Genomic DNA, 22323 nt, shown 5'->3' with positions numbered 1-22323 from the left:
TAAGTCATTCTCTCTACTATTAATCTGAGATTTCACATTCTTAAAATAAAGTGGTGATCCTAACTGACCTAAAACAGGGAATTTTTACTAGGATTAAATGTCAGGAATTGTGAAAAACTGAGTTTAAATGTATTTGGCTAAGGTGTATGTAAACTTCCGACTTCAACTGTAGCTACGTTTAGTCTTAGTAGCTTCACTCGATTAGGAAAATAACAATCTCACTAGGATTTGATTGCATTGACAAGACGTATGTTAGACCAAAAAACATTAAAGTATTCCTTCTTTCAGAAAAGTTTCAATTGGGAGTGCTGACATCAAAGTTATGAATGAACACAACTAAAGACTGGAGTGGAATTTCTCCTACGATCAGTAGTCGAGTGGATAAAGAGGTACTGCGTGTTGTCATAAGCCTATGAGCTGAGCCAATCGAATGTTAAACAGTCCCTCCAGGATTCTGTGATCCCACATATTATGCGAGGGCTTGCAAATTTGACCAATCACCACACTATTTCTGCATAAATAATTCAATATTATCGCATAAAACTGATCCATCACGGCAGTACAAAAATGTTAACCAATCACTGTACATTTAAGCTGTACAATCAAGCTACACGTCAACAAATTGAACAAAATCGTTGCATACTGCCTTGCAAGATTTTTTCCCCGCAAATATCACACAAAAAAACCCCACAAAATCCTGGAGGGACTGGTTAGAGTAGTTAGCACTTATAAAAAATAAAAATAAACACGTATAAAACAAAGAACTTGCTCCCAAAAATACCTGAATAATGTACAACTCGCATCACATCACTGAGAACATGCTGGATGGAGTGAAATAAATCAGCACACAAGATGGAAGCTTTGGCTCTCTCTAGAGGTTGAGTCTGAGATTTACAGCTATAATGTAATGCAAGTACATAAGTGTCTGTCAAGATCAATGCAATGCCAAAAACATCCACTACCAGCTGCTAAGTGGTCCCGTGTTCCAGAGAAAGAACGTGAGAATAAAAAGCAGGTGTGGCTTCAGTCAGATGAACAGATAGGTGGAATGCACCTTGGTTTCACCCCTCTTCCTTAACCAAGGAAAAACAAGCACAATGCCAAGTACAATGCCAGCATGTCATTAAATCCCACACTATACCCTGGATTTAAAAATGTGTCACAAATATCCCAGTCCATTCCCAACCTCCTCCGTCTCCCAGATTTTTAAAAATTGCCACAAAAAAAGATTTGAGAAGTAGATATGTGGTATGCGTTAATATCAAATAATCAAATACGAAAATGTCAACGTTGTCCAGCAAGCACACGGTTGTGCATAGATACAGGAGGTGAGATAACGTTTAGCCTGACCAGGGTCATATTCATTAGGTCAAAACGGTGTGCAACAGAAAACGGAATGATTCCTATTGGACTACTTCAGATAGAACCTCCCCGTTTCAGACCATTTTCTTCTGTTTTGTTTCTAGTGAATATGACCCAGGCCATCTCCACAGCATAAGGACGCTGGACCTGAGTATTGGGGGCCCTCCAGCCCTCTACCCCAGGGTTAAGAGTGTGGTTGACCCTTCACCCCAGGGATTTCAGCTGGCCCGCTCCACTATGAACCCCTCTCCTCAAAAAACCACTTCTGGTTGGCGTGGTCTGAGCAGGGCCGCAGGGCGGGGGCAGGGCTGTCGTTGTCTGTCTTGTCCACGGCCTGGACACACTTCTGGGTCATCACGTGGTAGAGGCTGTCGTCCTAGTGGAGAGGAGTTATAAAAAATGTTACCTTTATTTATACAGGTTATTGAAATACAATCTATTTTACAAGACAGGCCAAATGGACCACTAGTATAGAGTAGGGAAGCAATGTCCTGGTCCTTAAGGCCTATTACCTTATGCTGTTCTAAAATCCTTCCCTTTAACCAGCTAATATCTACCTAAACAACCAAGTGTGTGGACACACTAGCCAACCAATGAAATTTAGCGCCAAGGAGATATTAACACCAGTAGGACTGGATACAGCCCTGGAGTAGTGGAGCTGTGAACCACTGGTGTGTAGACTACATACATACATTACAGAGAGGGGAGCAGTGCAGTGTGAAAACAGCCATATCACAATCCATTCAAATCCTCATGTTTTAATGCGGAGAAGGCCAAGAAACTGTCCCTCGCCTTCTGTCAACTGCTCCCTCTCCCTCCAGCTATTAACATGTCTGGAAACCAGGGGTGCAACTTTGGTTTTAGAAGTGGGGGGACATACATTTATATATGTTTTTTAATCCAGTCGGATAAACACGTGAAACAGCCTACCCGACCGCTCGGAGGCGTCTGCATGGTCCTAAAGCACACCGTTGCCTCGTTTTGTATCACATTCCAATGCTAAAACTGGGGGACGACAAAATGCCATTTCAGAATGTGGGGGGGACGGACATGTCCCCCCCGTCCCCAGTGAAAGTTGCGCCCCTGCTGGAAACACTGAACACATATACCTGTGCTAAACTACCACAACAAGCATGGACTGTACACCCAGTCAATAGGCTACCTCAATGCTTTATGATCCATTGTGTACGAACCTCCACAAAAACACATCACCTGAGATACTTCAAAGTTATCCAGAAGACATTATTTGATAATAATATTTGATAATATTCCATAGAGAGACTAGGGGTATTAAGATCTACTAAAGTGATACTGGGATGAGTCTGTATCTGAAGGGAGTTGGAGTCTGTGGAGGCTAAGGCACTTGAGGGTGAGAGAGAGAGAGCGCAAGAGAGAAAGAGTGCTGAGAGAGGTAGCGCTGAAAGAGCATGAAAATGAGAGAGCTGAGAGGGAGAGAGATGGATAACAAAGCCATCACCTACAGAGAGATTAACCTAGAGAAGAGTCCCCTAAGCAAGCTGGTCCTGGGGCTCTGTTCACAAACACAAACAGACCCCACAGAGTCCCAGGACAGCAACAGGAACATAATTAGACCCAACGAAATCATGAGAAAACAAAAAGATAATTACTTGACACATTGGAAAGAATTAACCAAAAAACAGCGCAAACTGGCTTGCTATTTGGCCCTAAACAGAGAGTACACATTGGCAGAATACCTAACCACTGTGACTGACCCACAATTAAGGAAAGCTTTGACTATCTACAGACTCAGTGAGCATAGCCTTGCTATTGAGAGAGGCCGCTGTAGGCAGACCTGGCTCTCAAGAGAAGACAGGCTATGTGCACACTGCCCACAAAATGAGGTGGAAACTGAGCTGCACTTCCTAACTGCCTGCCAAATGTATGACCATATTAGAGACACATATTTCCCTCAGATTATACAGAAATGTCTCTATTCCTTTGAAAACTTTTGTAAGTGGAATGTTCACTGTTCATTATCTATTTCACTTGCTTTGGCAATGTAAACATATGTTTCCCATGCCAATAAAGCCCTTTGAATTGAATTAAATTGATAGAGGTACAGTGCCTTGCAAAATTATTCATCCCCCTTGGTGTCTTTCCTATTTTGTTGCATTACAACCTGTAATTTAAATTGATTTTTATTTGGATTTCATGTTATGGACATACACAAAATAGTCCAAATTGGTGAAGTGAAATGAAAAAAATAACTGCATATGTATTCACCCCCTTTGCTATGAAACCCCTAAATAAGATATGGTGCAACCCATTACCTTCAGAAGTCACATAATTAGTTAAATAAAGTCCACCTGTGTGCAATCTAAGTGTCACATGATCTGTCACATGATCTCAGTATATATACACCTGTTCTGAAAGGCCCCAGAGTCTGCAACACCACTAAGCAAGGGGCACCACCAAGCAAGCAGCACCATGAAGACCAAGGAGCTCTCCAAACAGGTCAGGGACAAAGTTGTGGAGAAGTACACATCAGGGTTGGGTTATAAAAAAATATCAGAAACTTTGAACATCCCACGGAGCACCATTAAATCCATTATTAAAAAATGCCCACCAAAACTCACGGACCAGGCAAGGAGGGCATTAATCAGAGAGGCAACAAGACCAAAGATAACCCTGAAGGAGCTGCAAAGCTCCACAGCGGAGATTGGAGTATCTGTCCATAGGACCACTTTAAGTCGTACACTCCACAGAGCTGGGCTTTATGGAAGAGTGGCCAGAAAAAAGTCATTGCTTAACAAAAAAAATAAGCAAACATGTTTGGTGTTCGCCAAAAGGCATGTGGGAGACTCCCCACACATATGGAAGAAGGTACTCGGTCAGATGAGACTAAAATTGAGCTTTTTGGCCATCAAGAAAAACGCTATGTCTGGCGCAAACCCAACACCTCTCATCACCCCGAGAACACCATCCCCACAGTGAAGCATGGTGGTGGCAGCATCATGCTGTGAGGATGTTTTTCCATCGGCAGGGACTGGGAAACTGGTCAGAATTGAAGGAATGATGGATGGCGCTAAATACAGGGAAACTCTTGAGGGAAACCTGTTTCAGTCTTCCAGAGATTTGAGACTGGGATGGAGGTTCACCTTCCAGCAGGACAATGACCTTAAGCATACTGTTAAAGTAACACTCAAGTGGTTTAAGGGGAAACATTTAAATGTCTTGGAATGCCTTAGTCAAAGCCCAGACCTCAATCCAATTGAGAATCTGTGGTATGACTTAAAGATTGCTGTACACCAGCGGAACCTATCCAACTTGAAGGAGCTGGAGCAGTTTTTCCTTGAAGAATGGGCAAAAATCCCAGTGGCTAGATGTGCCAAGCTTATAGAGACATACCCCAAGAGACTTGCAACTGTAATTGCTGCAAAAGGTGGCTCTACAAAGTATTGCCTTTGGGGGGGTGAATAGTTATGCACGCTCAAGTTCTGTTTTTGTTGTCTTATTTCTTGTTTGTTTCACAATAAAACATATTTTGCATCTTCAAAGTGGTAGGCATGTTGTGTAAATCAAATTATACAAACCACCCAAAAATAAATTTTTATTCCAGGTTGTAAGGCAACAAAATAGGAAAAATGCCAAGGGGGGTGAATACTTTCGCAAGTCACTGTAGAGCTGAGAGAGAGAAATAGAGAGATGAGAGCGGAGGGGAGGGGAGGGGAGGGGAGGGGAGGGGAGGGGAGGGCTTAATGTCAGTGTTTGTCAAAGCTTTCCTTTGAACATGCTCTGAAGGCCTCGAGGCCGCTCCGACAAGAAAGTCAACAGAACAGACAGAACACAAGAGTGCTTAGTGAAAACCAACATTTAGCTACACCCGTACTGTACTCTACTGTATACAGTGCCTTCAGAAAGTACTCATACCCCTTGACCTTTTCCACATTTTGTTATGTTACAAAGTGGGATTAAAACAGATTATATTGTCAATTTTTGTCAACAATCTACTCAAAATACTCTGTAAAAGTGGAAGACAAATTCTAACATTTGTTAAACATTTCTGGAAAATAAAACACTAATATATCTTGATTAGATAAGTATTCAACCCCCTGAGTCAATACATGTTAGAATCACCTTTGCACACCTGGATTGTACAATAATTGCCCATTATTCATTTAAAAATGTGTTGGTTGTTGATCATTGCTAGACAGCCATTTTCAAGTCCTGCCATAGATTTTCAAGATGATTTAAGACAAAACTGTAACTAGGCCACTCCAGTGTATATTTAGCCTTGTGTTTTAGGTAATTGTCCTGCTGAAAGGTGAATTTAGCTCCCAGTGTCTGTTGGAAAGCAGACAACCAATTTTTCCTCTAGGATTTTGCCTGTGCTTAGCTCTATTCCGTTTCTTTTTATCCTGAAAAACTCCCTAGTCCTCGCCGATGACAAGCATACCCATAACGTGATGCAGCCACCACCATGCTTTAAAATATGAAGAGTGGTACTCGGTGATGTGTTGGGTTTGCCCCAAACATAACACGTTGTATTCAGGACAAAAAGTTAATTTCTTTGCCAAAATATTTGCAGGATTACTTTGGTGCCTTACTGCAAACAGGATGCATGTTTTGGAATATTTGTATTCTGTACAGGCTTCCTTCTTTTCACTCTGTCATTTATGTTAGTATTGTGGAGTAACTACAGTGTTGTTGATCCATCCTCTCCTATCACAACCATTAAACTCTGTAACTGTTTTAAAGTCACCATTGGGCTCATGGTGAAATCCCTGAGTGGTTTCCTTCCTCTCTGGCAACTGAGTTAGGAAGGGTGCCTGTATCTTTGTAGTGGCTGGGTGTATTGATACACCATCCAAAGTGTAATTAATAACTGCACCGTGCTCAAAGGAATATTTAAATGTGTGTGTATGTTTATTTATTTTTTCTACCAATAGTTGCCCTTCTTTGCGAACCATTGGAAAACCTCCCTGGTCTTTGTGGCTGAATCTGTCTTTCAAAATCACTACTCGACTGAGGGACCTTACAGATCATTGTATGTGTGCGGTACCGAGATGGGGTAGTCATTTAAAAATCATGTAAAACAAAATGATTGCAGACAGAGTGAGTCCATGCAATTTAAGCAACGTTTTACTCCTGAACTTATTTAGGCTTGCCATAACAAAAGGGTTGAATACTTATTGACTAAAGACATTTCCGCTTTTCATTTTTAATTAGTTTGTAAACATTTCTAAAAATATAATTCCACTTTGACATTATGGGATATTTTGTGTAGATCAGGGACACAAAAATCTACATTTAATCCATTTTAAATTCAGGATGTAACACAGCAAAATGTGGAAAAAGTCCAGGGGTGTGAATACTTTCTGAAGGCACTGTATGTCCATGTGTTCATCTGGGTTTTCCACTCCACCCTCTTCAGAGGACGCTGGTGGACAGAGATCTAAGAGGACTGGTTCATTGTAATGGCTGAATGGAACGGTATCAAACATATGATTTCCATGTGTTTGATACCCTTACATTGATTCCATTACAAAAGCCTGTCCTCCTATATCTCCGCCAGCCAGCCAGCCCTCACTCTCCCTCTCCCTCCCTCCGCCCCCCTTTTCACTCACTCACTCACTCACTCACTCACTCACTCACTCACTGTTTGCTGTCATGATGTGGGATGAACACACAGTCCCCATCCAGCTCACCTCTCTGAGGACAAACTTCTGGTCCTCTGGTACAGGCTGCCGGGGTTTCCTGCACAGGTGCACGGTCAGGTAGGTGGAGACTGCATCCCCCACAGCGCACCCTGCTGGCTCCCTGGTGTTATAGCGGATCTCGCTACTCTCACTGGAGTACTCAAAGAACTGCAACAGGAGAGACGCAGGGTGAGACCAGCAGAGTGTGGGCAGTGCGTGTGTGTGTGTGTGTGTTGTTTTGTCCCATGCAGCTGACCTCACACACCATGGTACCTGCTTTCCTTACTATCATTTCGGTCCAAATACACAAAGCAATTTTGTACTTATCAATGTCAATTATAATCTGAAGCCCTGAGTCAAATACCGTTTCCATTACCACATGCTGTCTGCCAGGCACAGTTAAAAAACAAATTACCATTACATGCAAGTTCTGTCTCTCCCATTTACTCATTGGTTTTCACGAGCATACTAACCCATGTGGGTGATTAAAAGATGAACGAGCAGAGATTAATCAAAGAAAACTAACTAGGTTTCCCCTTGATTTACATTTACATTTTACAGACGCTCTTATCCAGAGCGACTTACAGTTATCTGTGGACTAATTGTCGGAGTAGAGAACACACGATTTTGTATGACTCAAAATGGGTTAAATTCTACAAAGATCCACCAAAAAAGGACCATATGCATTGCAGGTAAAATAATCCAACAGCAAGCTAAATGTCCATGAATGCTTCATGTGTTTCGACCTGTCCCCAAATTAATATAGTTGGTTCACAGTTGGTTTGATATATTAACCTTCGTGTCATGAATACATCTGGTGGGGATAGACAAAATCAACGGGGCCGGTTTGGTCAAGGTGTTAGGCTATTGGCCATGAAAGCATTCTTTACCCTGACAGCTGCTGAGGCGTTACAGTCGTATAGCAGACCACCTCCAGGCTGTTTTTTAAACAGTAATAACACTGCACTGCTGCTTGGATATAAAGGCCTTTAGACCATGACCTTTAGACCATGACCTTTAGACCATGACCTTTAGACCATGACCTTTAGACCATGACCTTTAGACCATGACCTTTAGACCATGACCTTTAGACCATGACCTTTAGACCATGACCTTTAGACCATGACCTTTAGACTATGAGCTTGTTAGAGCTCAGGCCCTGTGATTTATAACTCTGATTCATGCTGTCGTATGGTTGTATGCACTCACTAACTGTAAGTGGCTCTGGATAAGAGCGTCTGCTAAATTACTGAAATGTCAATGTAAATGTGTTGAAAAGCCGATGGGGGGGGGGGGGGGGAAAAGGGGGGTGGGGCTTGTGGGGTAATACAGAGAGAGCATAAATGGCTTCCTCTATGCACAGCTGAACACAGACACGTAATGGTGTGTGTGTGTGTGGCATTCTGAGCACAGTTCTTTTCACATCAAGGTAACATCAAAGCTAACAACACTAGACAACAATCACTGCAGTCCTGAAAACAATTTATGCTAGCACACCAGTGTCTGAACCACTACTAAATGAAGGACATGGAGAGTAAAGATGGCGCCATAGCTACCTGGTTTTAAATGAAGGACATGGAGAGTAAAGATGGCGCCATAGCTACCTGGTTTTAAATGAAGGACATGGAGAGTAAAGATGGCGCCATAGCTACCTGGTTTTAAATGAAGGACATGGAGAGTAAAGATGGCGCCATAGCTACCTGGTTTTAAATGAAGGACATGGAGAGTAAAGATGGAGCCATAGCTACCTGGTTTTAAATGAAGGACATGGAGAGTAAAGATGGCGCCATAGCTACCTGGTTTTAAATGAAGGACATGGAGAGTAAAGATGGCGCCATAGCTACCTGGTTTTGTCCCATGCCATGACAGGGGTAGAGGATGATCCGGTGGCCCATCAGGTTATGGTCGTCAGGAGGGTTGTAGTCAAAGCAGTAGTTGGACATGCCTCTGTTCTTCAGCTAGAGGGAAACAACATGTAGATGCTGCTGTTAAAGTACAGCTATGAGTGTGGGGAGTCAAGGGAAAGTTCAGTCAAATTGCCTATGATAACTGACATTTGAGTGCACTATCCCTTTAATAAACACAGATTAATTAATGAGGTGCAAATGTGAGGTCGCCTGGGTTGAAAACGATAACAAGTGTTTCTTATTGGACAAGTTCAGGTAGTTTCAGTCCATTTTCTTCAGTTTGTTGCCTAATTAATACAACCTTGGGAGTCAAAATGGCAGCATTCTCCTCACCATTCCAAACATCCCAGGCCTATCCTCAGGGACATGGATATCAGGATAGATGTTCTCCAGGTACCACTTGAAGTCCTTACATCCCAGCTGGGTCCTGAGCCTCCTCCTGTCTGTCACGTCCCCAAAGGCCTCCTGACAACCACAACAAAACAAGAGCCTTTAAAATGATAAAATGATATTTATTTTGAGCCCATGCAGTCATGAGCTCAGAAATACATGTTCAACTGACTTCCTGTCTGTTTGAGTGTCTGGGTATTATTCTGTGAACTGACAGACAACAGCACCATCTATGGTTATTCCAAAGTTTCCCCTAAACCCACCACATACACTGACACTACAAAAACAGAATTTCGCATCACACTCCTCTTCTGTTGCACACAATCTCAACTCAAACGTAAGCACTCCTCCCACACACATAAACACTTCCCACTGGCGGTCCACCACTGCATCCTGGTCACTGTTAGCACAAAGACACTCCAATCCACAGTCCACAGCCTAGGGTTGCAAAATTCCGGTAACTTTCCCCAAAGTCCCAAGGTTTTTCATTAATCAAATGTTATTTGTGACACGCTTCATAAACCACAGGTGTAGAGTAACAGTGAAATGCTTACGGGTCCTTCCCAACAATGCAAAGAGAAAGAAAATGGACAATTAATAGAAAAGTAAATCAAGTTGTAATAAATACACAATGACCAACGATAACTTGGCTTTATACACAGGGTACCAGTACTGAGTCCATGTGCAGAGGTATACATGTACATAGAACTAAGGATAAAGTGACAGACAATAAAACAGTAGCAGCACTGTATGCAAGGAGTCTAAAAAGTTAATTTGCACTAACAGGTGTGCCTTCTTAAAAGTGAATTTGTTGAATTTCTTTCCTTCTTAATGCGTTTGAGCAAATCAATTGTGTTGTGACAAGGTAGGGGGGGTATACAGAAGATAGCCCTATTTGGTAAAAGACCAAGAGGCTATTGGCGATCGACCAGCAGGGTGCATTGCACAACTGGCCATGTTCGCTCACCTGGAGGAGGAACGTAGGATCCCCATAATGACTTACAAAAGCTGGACAAGGACACCAAAAGAGTTGAAGAGATCCTGAGGACAGGCGGATTCTTCCTCAAACCCTGGGTCCGGTCAGGCCAAAGTGGGAGGCAGGAGATCGTACCAGGAGAACAAGGAGCGGAGTCAAGCACAGTACTTATTCTCCCAAACCAGATGAGGAAAGGAGACACTAAAGCCCTTGGAGTTGGATACCTTGTTGAAGAGGATAAACTGTACCTTATGACTTCAATCAATTTCTCAAAGAGGAAAAAGAAGATGAGAGTCGGACAAAATCTCCTTGAAGAAGAGGTGAGAGGGAAAACTCCAAACCCACTGACGAGAAGAGAACTGCTAAGCCAAGTATTATTATTATTATTATTAAGTAGCTAGCCTGTATGACCCAATAGGCCTCGTCACACCTGCCAAACAAAAGGGCGCCATTCTTGTCAGAAAGGCGTTTCAAGAAGGTGGAGGCAAAACTCTGACCCGAAACACGTGGGACAAACCTCTGTCTGAACAATTGACTGTTTGAGGAGTACACACGTCTTGGCCAAATCACCTTCCACAGAAGCCTCACACCAGTCAACTGGACTGGTAAACCTTGGGGAATAACATTCTCTGACGGAAGTGAGAAGAGCTATGGAGCCGTAGTGTACTTCAGATGGGAAACCGAGCAAGGCGTCCAAGTCAGGTTGGTTGAGTCCAAAGCAAAACTCACACCTTTGGACCAAAAGGGGGAAGCAGTGAAAGCTGAAATCTGCGGTGCTGTCTGCGCAGCACGACTTCGAAAGAAAGTTGACAGTCGTTTAGAAATTGAACGATGGCTCCATCTGCTGGACAGTCAAACTGTGGTGGGAGCTATCCAGAGAGACAGTTATGGGTATCAATCTTTCTTCGCGAACAGAGTTGGAGAGATCCAGAAATCCACATCCGTCGAAGACTGGTGGTGGATCCCGGGAGGCCTGAACAGCGCTGACATCATAACAAGAGTGGCAGCCCCGGAAGATTCCATGTGGCAGAATGGACCAGCGTTCCTGCAGAAACCTGTGGAAGAGTGGCCACAGAAGTCAGCCAAAGAAATTGCAGCTTATGCCAAGGAAGGCATAAACAAACTTCAAAGGAAATATTTATCTGCAGCACTGACCAGAGCGCAGGCCAAGAGAAACAAGAATGATGTACTTCCTGAAGTGGGAGTTCAGAAGGAAAGTCAGAGTGATGCACAGCAAAGCAGAGAATGTCTAGCAGAAAGGCTAGGGCCAGAAAGTGCCAACAGATCATGAGTGACCTTCCACCCGAGCGTATAACACCAGCCAGACCATTTGAGTACACAACAGTGGACTTATTTGGATCATATGAAGTCAAGGACGAGGTGAGAAAGAAAGTCAAGCTCAAGGTGTGGGGAATTGTCTTCTGCTGTATGGCATCCAGAGCTATACACACACAGATGTTGTCAGTGACCAGTCAACTGAAGGCTTCTTACTGGCCTACCAAAGATTCACGGCACTGAGAGGGCATCCAAAGTAACTGGGGTCAGATCCTGGAAAGAACTTTGTGGGTGCCAGACCTGCCCTCAAAGAGCTCTACCACTTCCTGGATCAACAAATTACATCTGAGCTTGAAAATGAAGCTTCAAAGCATGGAACAGAGTGGAGCTGGAAGATCCACCCAGCAGACTCCCCTCACAGGAATGGTGCTGCAGAAGCAGCTGTTCGCACTGGGAAATGGGCCTTGCACAATATGAGAGGAGAAGGACTCTTCACATGGAGTGAGTTTCAAACATTTATGTTCATGGCTGCTAACCTTGCCAATGAAAGGCCCATAGATGCCAGTTAGGTGTTTATTTGTGTTTAGAATTGAGACCAATTGTCTAATTTAGTATATATAGTATAATTTAGATAATATGACTACATTGAGATTATATATTTAATTTGAAATGACCTTACTTGAAGTAATGTATATTTATTTTTGTGTTTTGCCTTTAAAGGTTATCAACCTAACTAACTGACTAGCTAACTAACGAACTGGAATTAAATAAAAGAAGTCAGAAGAAAATTGAGTTGTCCCTTGCGTCCTTCAGTCCTTAAAGAGGCCTTTTTCAAGTTTGGGCAAAGAGCTGCAGTGTGAACCATACACAACTTGACATGCATATTATGTCAAGAACAGCTCAAATAAGCAAAGAGAAATGACAGTCCATCATTACTTTAAGACATGAAGGTCAGTCAATACAGAACATTTAAAGAACTTTGAAAGTTTCTTCAAGTGCAGTGGCAAAAACCATCAAGCGCTATGATGAAACTGGCTCTCATCAGGACCGCCACAGGACTGGAAGACCCAGAGTTACCTCTGCTGCAGAGGATAAGTTATTTTGTGTTACCAACCTCAGAAATTGCAGCCCAAATAAATGCTTCACAGAGTTCAAGTCAGACACATCTGAACATCAACTGTTAAGAGGGGACTGTGTGAATCAGGCCTTCATGGTCAAATTGCTGCAAAGAAACCACTACTAAAGGACACCAATAAGAAGAGGAGACCCATCTGGTTTGGGCTTAGTGGGACTATCATTTGTTTTTCAACAGGACAATGACCCAACACACCTCCAGGCTGTGTAAGGGCTATTTTACCAAGAAGGAGAGTGATGGAGTGCTGCATCAGATGACCTGGCCTCCACAATCCCCCGACCTCAACCCAATTGAGATGGTTTGGGATGAGTCGGACGGCAGAGTGAAGGAAAAGCAGCCAACAAGTGCTGAGCATATGTGGGGACTCCTTCAAGACTGTTGGAAAAGCATTTCAGGTGAAGCTGGTTGAGAGAATGCCAAGAGAGTGCAAAGCTGTCATCAAGGCAAAGGGTGGCTATTTGAAGAATCTCAAATATAAAATAAATATATTTTGATTTGTTTAACACTTTTTTGGTTACTACATGATTCTACAATGTAGAAAATAGTAAAAACAAAGAAAAACCTTTGAGTACAGTGGGGGAAAAAAGTATTTAGTCAGCCACCAATTGTGCATGTTCTCCCACTTAAAAAGATGAGAGAGGCCTGTAATTTTCATCATAGGTACACGTCAACTATGACAGACAAATTGAGGGAAAAAAATCCTGAAAATCACATTGTAGGATTTTTTATGAATTTATTTGCAAATTATGGTGGAAAATAAGTATTTGGTCACCTACAAACAAGCAAGATTTCTGTCTCTCACAGACCTGTAACTTCTTCTTTAAGAGGCTCCTCTGTCCTCCACTCGTTACCTGTATTAATGGCACCTGTTTGAACTTGTTATCAGTATAAAAGACACCTGTCCACAACCTCAAACAGTCACACTCCAAACTCCACTATGGCCAAGACCAAAGAGCTGTCAAAGGACACCAGAAACAAAATTGTAGACCTGCACCAGGCTGGGAAGACTGAATCTGCAATAGGTAAGCAGCTTGGTTTGAAGAAATCAACTGTGGGAGCAATTATTAGGAAATGGAAGACATACAAGACCAATGATAATCTCCTCGATCTCACCCCGTGGGGTCAAAATGATCACAAGAACGGTGAGCAAAAATCCCAGAACCACACGGGGGGACCTAGTGAATGACCTGCAGAGAGCTGGGACCAAAGTAACAAAGCCTACCATCAGTAACACACTACGCCGCCAGGGACTCAAATCCTGCAGTGCCAGACGTGTCCCCCTGCTTAAGCCAGTACATGTCCAGGCCCGTCTGAAGTTTGCTAGAGTGCATTTGGATGATCCAGAAGAGGATTGGGAGAATGTCATATGGTCAGATGAAATCAAAATAGAACTTTTTGGTAAAAACTCAACTCGGTCGTGTTTGGAGGACAAAGAATGCTGAGTTGCATCCAAAGAACACCATACCTACTGTGAAGCATGGGGTGGAAACATCATGCTTTGGGGCTCTTTTTCTGCAAAGGGACCAGGACGACTGATCCGTGTAAAGGAAAGAATGAATGGGGCCATGTATCGTGAGATTTTGAGTGAAAACCTCCTTCCATCAGCAAGGGCATTGAAGATGAAACGTGGCTGGGTCTTTCAGCATGACAATGATCCCAAACACACCGCCCGGGCAACGAAGGAGTGGCTTCGTAAGAAGCATTTCAAGGTCCTGGAGTGGCCTAGCCAGTCTCCAGATCTCAATCCCATAGAAAATCTTTGGAGGGGAGTTGAAAGTCCGTGTTGCCCAGCGACAGCCCCAAAACATCACTGCTCTAGAGGAGATATGCATGGAGGAATGGGCCAAAATACCAGCAACAGTGTGTGAAAACCTTGTGAAGACTTACAGAAAACGTTTGACCTGTGTCATTGCCAACAAAGGGTATATAACAAAGTATTGAGAAACTTTTGTTATTGACCAAATACTTATTTTCCACCATAATTTGCAAATAAATTCATTAAAAATCCTACAATGTGATTTTCTTTCCCTCATTTTGTCTGTCATAGTTGACGTGTACCTATGATGAAAATCACAGGCCTCTCTCATCTTTTTAAGTGGGAGAACTTGCACAATTGGTGGCTGACTAAATACTTTTTCCCCACTGTAGGTGTGTCCAAACTTTTGACTGGTACTGTATATAAACATTTTGTTTTTTATTCAATGGTTCACGGTGCACTTTTTGCATAGACAATTATGCAACCACTTTTGTTCTTCAGCTATGTTGATGCAATGTTGCACATGTTTACATTCGAAAGAAGTTGTAATTCATTCAAATTGTTTGTCTCATTTAATGTACATTTTATTTCCTAAGTCGTAGAAGAGTATGTTTGTTACTACGCTGATAACGGACGATATCCATCCGGACCTTTGCCACCTAGGAAATTTGTGTCACTGGACCTTCTTAAAAAGTAGTTGAGTACCCCTGGTCTACAGCTTATCCTGAGGTATTCTAACTCAGGCAAGCAGAACCTCGAGACTTCCTTAATATTACAGATCAGGAGGGAATAAGCAGGAAATCTGGAAATCTGGGGGGGGGGATAAAACAAGGTCGTGGAAGAGAAAGAAAGAGATAGTTGGGTCAGAAACCGACAGATGGAGAGATAGTGAGTGAGAGCGAATGGGTGTTTGTGGAGAGATGAGTGCCATCTGATTCGTTTAGAGAGCCTCTCCCTTTAACTACATACACTGGCAGCCTGGTACCCTGGCAGACTTGGGTTAAAATATTATTTGAAATCTTTCAAATACTTTTTGCATTTGCTTTAGCCTGCCCGGAGTGCCAGATGGGCAGAGTTTGCACATTTTCCAACCATTCCATTGGTTCCATTGTGTCAGGCATGCTCAATTAAGCCCAGCTGAAGTATTTGAAATGATTTCAACTAGTATTTGAACCCAGGCCTGCTGGCAGCCTGGCACCTGGGTTGGCGCGGAACGGAGCATCTCTGACTCACTGAAGGATAGGTGGGTGATGCCCACTGGTGCTGTGTGGAGCTGTGCATCTCGATGGTAATCTCACACCGGACGGAGTGTCACCTTGGGTGTCCCGTCCTCATGCATCACAAGTGTCACTCAATCAGGGGAGCATTTACAGAGCAGCGGGCGGGGAGCAGTGTGTGTGTCAGAGGTAAAATATATGATATGAGGGGCTTTTCCCTTTTTCCAGTGTAAGATAGCAGCTCCAGATAACTTTACCATAGAGGCATGATCCACAAGTGTGAATCCAAGTTGTGCTCCTCCGAGGCTTGCTTTTATGTGAATTTGAGCACTACTTTGAAAAGCTGTGCATTCATACAAACTATTACCACCTATACTATTGCTCCTAACTCTGCAGCCACACATTTTGCTAGCTTTCGCTAGTCCCTGTTCAGTGCTGGCCTACCAGGTGTGCGTGGGGGTTTGCTAGTCCCTGTTCAGTGCTGGCCTACCAGGCGTGTGTGGGGGTTCGCTAGTCCTTGTTCAGTGCTGGCCTACCAGGCGTGTGTGGGGGTTCGCTAGTCCCTGTTCAGTGCTGGCCTACCAGGCGTGTGTGGGGGTTCGCTAGTCCTTGTTCAGTGCTGGCCTACCAGGCGTGTGTGGGGGTTCACTAGTCCTTGTTCAGTGCTGGCCTACCAGGCGTGTGTGGGGGTTCGCTAGTCCCTGTTCAGTGCTGGCCTACCAGGCGTGTGTGGGGGTTCGCTAGTCCTTGTTCAGTGCTGGCCTACCAGGCGTGTGTGGGGGTTCGCTAGTCCTTGTTCAGTGCTGGCCTACCAGGTGTGCGTGGGGGTTCGCTAGTCCTTGTTCAGTGCTGGCCTACCAGGCGTGTGTGGGGGTTCGCTAGTCCCTGTTCAGTGCTGGCCTACCAGGCGTGCGTGGGGGTTACGGTGGTAGTACAACTCCTTGTACTCGTCCATCCAGACCTCGGCAGCACGCACGCTGTTGGCCAGGGCCTTACTCCGCGAATAGGGGGCCTTCTTGGGGAAGACGTGGCCCACGTGGGAGCAGGGGTGGACCTCCAGGCTTCCCCCGCACTGCCAGATCTAAATAACAACAACAACAGCAACACGAGGACATGATTAGCTACACACCATGATTCAATCACGAAGCACAATGCAGCAGCTTTGTGTGTCTTTATAAAAAGGGGAGGTAGTTCTGTTGTTGTATGGCGGTTTTGTTTTCTTTCCCACAGGAAGTAACTGAAGGAAACATGAGCTCTGTGCTGGTTTAGATTCTTCAAACTTTGCAACTTTATTGACTGCAGAACCTTTATTGATGGTGGTAACTTTTGGTTCCGAGTTCTTTCATGTGATTTTGATTAGGGAATAGAAAGGCCGATTTTGTTTATCTAAAACAGCACAGTGATGACCTAGTTTTTCCCATATTTGGGGATCTATATCATGAAAGTGTAAACATTGCAGCCTTGTGTGAATCACCACATATTTCACAACAGTATGATGACCATCGGTTACTGGATTCCAGTGGGTTTTTAACTTATCACAGCAACGTCAGGAAAAAAGCATGGATAAACAGCCCAGAGTTCAGCAAGCCCACATGTATCACTCTCGCTCACACACACACACACACACTCTTTCTCACCTACACTCACCCTAAATGAGAACTCTAGGTTCTCTCCTCCCCACACCTCCATGCCTGTGTCATACGTGCCCAGGTAATGGAAATAGTTCTTACTGACAGCAAACAGCCCACCAGCCATAGTAGGAGACCTGGGACCAAAACAGACACAGCTTACAGAGCAGATCTTGAAAACTTGTTCCATAATTATCAGAAATCATACAGCCTATGGTATGTATAACAATTGTTCATCTCTACATAATATGCATATCAAATTGTTAAAAGTACATCTTGATAGTTAACTGAGGATTAGACTATTTTCCTCTCCGATACACTGAGGTTGTTAGGATACCACAGACCTGATGACATCAATGGCAGAGCGCCTGTTTCTAATATAGGATACCACAGACCTGATGACATCAATGGCAGAGCGCCTGTTTCTAATATAGGGTACCACAGACCTGATGACATCGATGGCAGAGCGCCTGCGTTTCTGCTCGTACTCTGGCACCGAGTGCCAGGTGAAGACCAGCCGCCAATCAAACCCTCCGATCTGGGGTTCCCCGGGGTTGCCTAGATACTGGAAGGTGTTCCAGTCGATGACATCAATGACGGGACACACCACAGCTGACGGCTCCTCCTTAATCCTGGGGCAGAGGGGTGATGAGAGGTGCGGAGGGAGAGAAAGGTCTCACAACAGGCCCCATTTGGAACAGGCCTTTGGAGGCTTGGGATTAGTGTGAAAGGGGATGGGTGGGGAAAATAGTTCACATAGCTACACATATCCAAATCTAGCTACAGCAGCATGATACATTCAACTGCAGAGTATAAGGAATGGAGGGAGGTACCACTTTACATGTGGAAACTAAGGTCCCACAACTAGACTGAAGAACAGTCCTCACCTGGCCCGCTACAGGATTTCTCACCTGTCGAGCAGGGGCTCCAGCCAGCCCTTGTGGCATTCACAGTGGCAGTCCAGGAAGGTCAGCACGTCGCCCGTGGCAATGGAGGCCCCCAGGAGCCTGGCCCGCACCAGGCCCTCCCTCTTCCTGGCCCGGATCAGATGCACCTTCTTCAAGCTGGAGATGTAGTTTTCTAACGGCTCCTTCAAATGAGCTGAGAGGGAACAAAAAGGGCTGTTGTTGACTCAGTTACACCAGCTCTGTCAGGAGGAATGGGCCAAAATTCACCCAACTTATTGTGGGAAGTTTGTGGAAGGCTACCCGAAACGTTTGACCCAAGTTAAAGGCAATGCTACCTAATACTAATTGAGTGTATGTAAACTTCTGACCCACTGGGAATGTGATGAAATAAATAAAAGCTGAAATAAATCACTCTACTATTATTCTGACATTTCACATTCTTAAAATAAAGTGGTGATCCTAACTGACCTAAGACAGTGAATTTTTACTAGGATTAAATGTCAGGAATTGTGAAAAACTGAGTTTAAATGTATTTGGCTAAGGTGTATGTAAACTTCTGACTTCAACTGTATGTATGTATGTATGTATGTATGTATGTATATATATATATATATATATATATATATATATATATATAGTAACCAAAGAAAGTGTCAAACAAATAAAAATATATTTTATATTTATATAAATAGCCACCATTTGCCTTGATGACAGCTTTGCACACTCTTGGCATTCTCTCAACCAGCTTCACCTGGAATGCTTTTCAAACAGTCTTGAAGGAGTTCCCACATATGCTGAGCACTTGTTGGCTGCTTTTCCTTCACTCTGCCGTCCAGTGTGCCTTGAATTCTAAATAAATCACAGACAAGCACCCCCACACCATAACACCTCCTCCGCCATGCTTCACGGTGGGAACCACACATGCGGAGATCATCCGTTCACCCACACCGTGTCTCACAAATACACGGCGGTTGGAGCCAAAAATCTGAAATTTGGACTCATCAGACCAAAGGACAAATTTCCACCAGTCTAATATCCATTGCTCGTGTTTCTTGGCCCAAGCAGGTCTCTTCTTCTTATTGGTGTCCTTTAGTAGTGTTTTTTTGTTGTTGCAGCAATTCAACCATGGCCTGATTCATACAGTCCCCTCTGAACAGTTGATGTTGAGATGTGTCTGTGACTTGAACTCTATGAAGCATTTATTTGGGCTGCAATTGAGGCTGGTAACTATAATTAACGTATCCTCTGCAGCAGAGGTAACTCTGGGTCTTCCATTCCTGTGGTGGTCCTCATGAGAGCCAGTTTAATCATAGCGCTTGATGGTTTTTGCGACTGCACTTGAAGAAACTTTCAAAGTTCTTGAAATGTTCCGTATTGACTGACCTTCATGTCTTAAAGTATTGATGGACTGTCGTTTCTCTTTGCTTATTTGAGCTGTTCTTACCATAATATGGACTTGGTCTTTTACCAAATAGGGCTATCTTCTGTATACCCCCTCTACCTTGTCACAACACAACTGATTGGCTCAAAAGCATTAAGAAGGAAAGAAATTCCACACATCTACTTTTAAGAAGGCACACCTGTTAATTGAAATGCATTCCAGGTGACTACCTCATGAAGCTGGTTGAGGGAATGCCAAGAGTGTGCAAAGCTGTCATCAAGGCAAAGGGTGGCTATTTGAAGAATCTCAAATATGTTGATTTGTTTAACACTTTTTTGGCTACGACATGATTCCATGTGTGTTATTTCATAGTATTTCAAACTTTTGACTGGTAGTACATTATATATGATTGTACCTCTGTCACTATAGTCGTCCACCAGCACCACCTCTCGTAGCAGTATGTCGGGTGAGGTCTCCAGGACACTGTGGACAGTGCGTAGCAGCGTTGACCAGGCCTCATTGTAGAAGGCGATCACCACTGTGGTGGATGGCAATGACCTATAGTCATACTTCAGGTCCTTACAACTGGAGAAGTAGGGATAAAGAGTTCACTTGATATAAATCTGTAGCTAGCCTGATCAAAGACCTAGATATCCCCTTTCCATCATGCTTCTCCTTGTCACTCACTGTCATTGGCATGACGAGGAGTGGAATTATAGCACAAACAGATCTGTCACACTGGCTAATAGATCTGGGCCATTTTTCAAAAAGTGTCTAAGAGTAGGAAGAAAGAAAATCAGTTCTGTGTTTTTGGTCAATGTTGTTGGTTACCATTATGCTTGGACATCTGACTGAGATATGGCCGCAGGACTTTATTAACTCTTTGCACATGGCTCAACAGGCATCTAGTCATTTAATACATAATTCCTTGCGCTGTAGTAAACAAAAGAAACAGCTGTACGAGCTTTGTCAGTGACCTGACTTTATCCAACCTTACAAAATCAAGCACTGCCTTGCCTGTTATTTTGGCATTTAGAAATACTCAAAGGGGTTTGCCACAATGGGTTGATCGCGAGTATACAATAGGGCTAGGCTACTTCATATTCAGTCAGTCATATTTTAGAAAAGCTTTATCAAACACTCTTACGTCACAAGAGAATGTAGGGAAAATATCATAAACACCACACTCAAACTCACTGTCAACTTACAGAGGATTCCATTGTTCAGGTAGACTGCGGTGGAGAGATATCAGATCACTCACATAGGTATTAATCTGGTGTTTATTAATACTTTCCTCCTCTTGTTTCTTCTCCTCGCCGACGAGGTTCAATTTGACAGCTCTGCCCATTTCTCCCAAGGCATTTAAATCCAACGGCGGTTTGTCATAAACAGGCTTTTCAAGCATTTCATTCGCAACATCTTGCTCAATGGGAACCTCTCTTCGACCTGTTCCAGGTATGTCACCGGTATTATGCCTGTTAAAAATAAAATATCCCACTATAGAAGCCCCAAAAAAGCAAACTATCAACTTCCACCGATTCCTTTGCCGGCAAAGTGCCATCGTGTCTCCCTTCCTACCTCGCGAGATGTGTTCATACCCCGTGGGCTACAACAGTACCATGGTGCACAACCAAACCAGATCCACCAAAATCACCATGAACTGGCTTCTGATGATAACTTTGCGCAATGTAAAAGTCACCCTATTTTACTTGATTCAACTTTTTATTTCAAAATGCTAACTGGGTTGACCAAACAAGAGTCACATTTCTCAACTGTCTTTTTCTGTTATCCAGCGATTGGTTTACTTGGTCAAAGTTTATTGAAACATGTCTTTACCGGATTAGATTAGCTGTTTTGATGGATTATCACTAACACCCGGAGAAAAAAATCAAATCAAATCAAAGAGCCTTGTCCAGCGCTTCATTCTGTGCCAGTAGCACTAAATCCTAATCCATTTTGCGCAAACTACTTCTCTCTTCGCGACACTCGCCATAAACAACAATGTAGCCTACATTAACTATGTCACATTGTAGCTCTTTACCTGCAACCTACGCACACACTTCAACTGTTTCCGATTGCGTAAACGCGAGCCGCACAAAATCATTCACGTCGATACATTTGAGAAGTTTTTCAGAAGTTTATCAGTCATTAATCTTTCTCCAGCGTCACGGGTTGTCGTACCAACAAACGACGCTCGTGCGAACAATGTATTTTGCGTTCCAGGCAACTAATTTTTTTTCGTTAAAGTTTAACAATTTTACAGCTGCTTCGTTTCGATTTCCTATACATAATTATGCAAATGCTATAAGCATTAAATTGACTACTTCCGGGTTGGCAACAAGTAGTACAAAAAGTACAATATCACGTGACTGTAGTTTACACTGATGCCAAAGAGACTACTGATATTCTGTATTCTTGTATGAACAGCACTTGTGTTATTGAATATATGATTTAACATTTGTTTAACATTTACGGGTGCAACAAAGTCATCTTCATTGTGGACAAATATTCTAACATTATTTCTCTTAGCACTACTGAATGTCCCTTAGCCCTATATATATATATATATATATATATATAAAAAAGTCAAGTTTGAAGCAAACATCTTTAAGCAAATTAAAATGATCAATAATTGAGGTAACTGTTCAGAGTGGGAAGGTAATTTGAGTGCCATACTGTTTGATTGAATACTCTTATTGTCAAAACAACAAAGAGACAAGGCAACCGG

General features: G+C 43.2%; 1 protein-coding gene across 1 annotated transcript; it reads right to left on the bottom strand.

Annotated features, from left to right (window-relative positions):
• Positions 1-102: 102 nt before the first annotated feature.
• LOC121586753 (polypeptide N-acetylgalactosaminyltransferase 12) lies at positions 103-21888 on the bottom strand. The gene is made up of 10 exons (XM_041903714.2): positions 20804-21888; positions 20011-20180; positions 18218-18407; positions 17753-17938; positions 17326-17443; positions 16583-16759; positions 9263-9394; positions 8867-8980; positions 7032-7190; positions 103-1738 (listed from the first exon to the last, which is right to left on the bottom strand). The coding sequence occupies exons 1-10, from the start codon at positions 21154-21156 to the stop codon at positions 1598-1600; spliced, it is 1740 nt and encodes a 579-aa protein (XP_041759648.1). The 5' UTR covers positions 21157-21888; the 3' UTR covers positions 103-1597.
• Positions 21889-22323: the final 435 nt, after the last annotated feature.

Source organism: Coregonus clupeaformis, chromosome 17 (assembly GCF_020615455.1).
Source record: "Coregonus clupeaformis isolate EN_2021a chromosome 17, ASM2061545v1, whole genome shotgun sequence".
Lineage (NCBI taxonomy): Eukaryota > Metazoa > Chordata > Actinopteri > Salmoniformes > Salmonidae > Coregonus > Coregonus clupeaformis.
This window is presented reverse-complemented; position numbering and strand designations above follow the sequence as displayed.

What these genes read in the sequence shown, in the direction of transcription:
- LOC121586753 (XM_041903714.2), bottom strand. Translation starts at nt 21,156, where the DNA reads ATGGCACTTTGCCGGCAAAGGAATCGGTGGAAGTTGATAGTTTGCTTT. An exon ending in GTAACCCCCACGCACGCCTG is followed by an intron (nt 9,395 to 16,582) that starts GTAGGCCAGCAC and finishes TGTGGTTGTCAG; the next exon opens with GAGGCCTTTGGGGACGTGAC. An exon ending in GGCCTGGGATGTTTGGAATG is followed by an intron (nt 8,981 to 9,262) that starts GTGAGGAGAATG and finishes GTTTCCCTCTAG; the next exon opens with CTGAAGAACAGAGGCATGTC.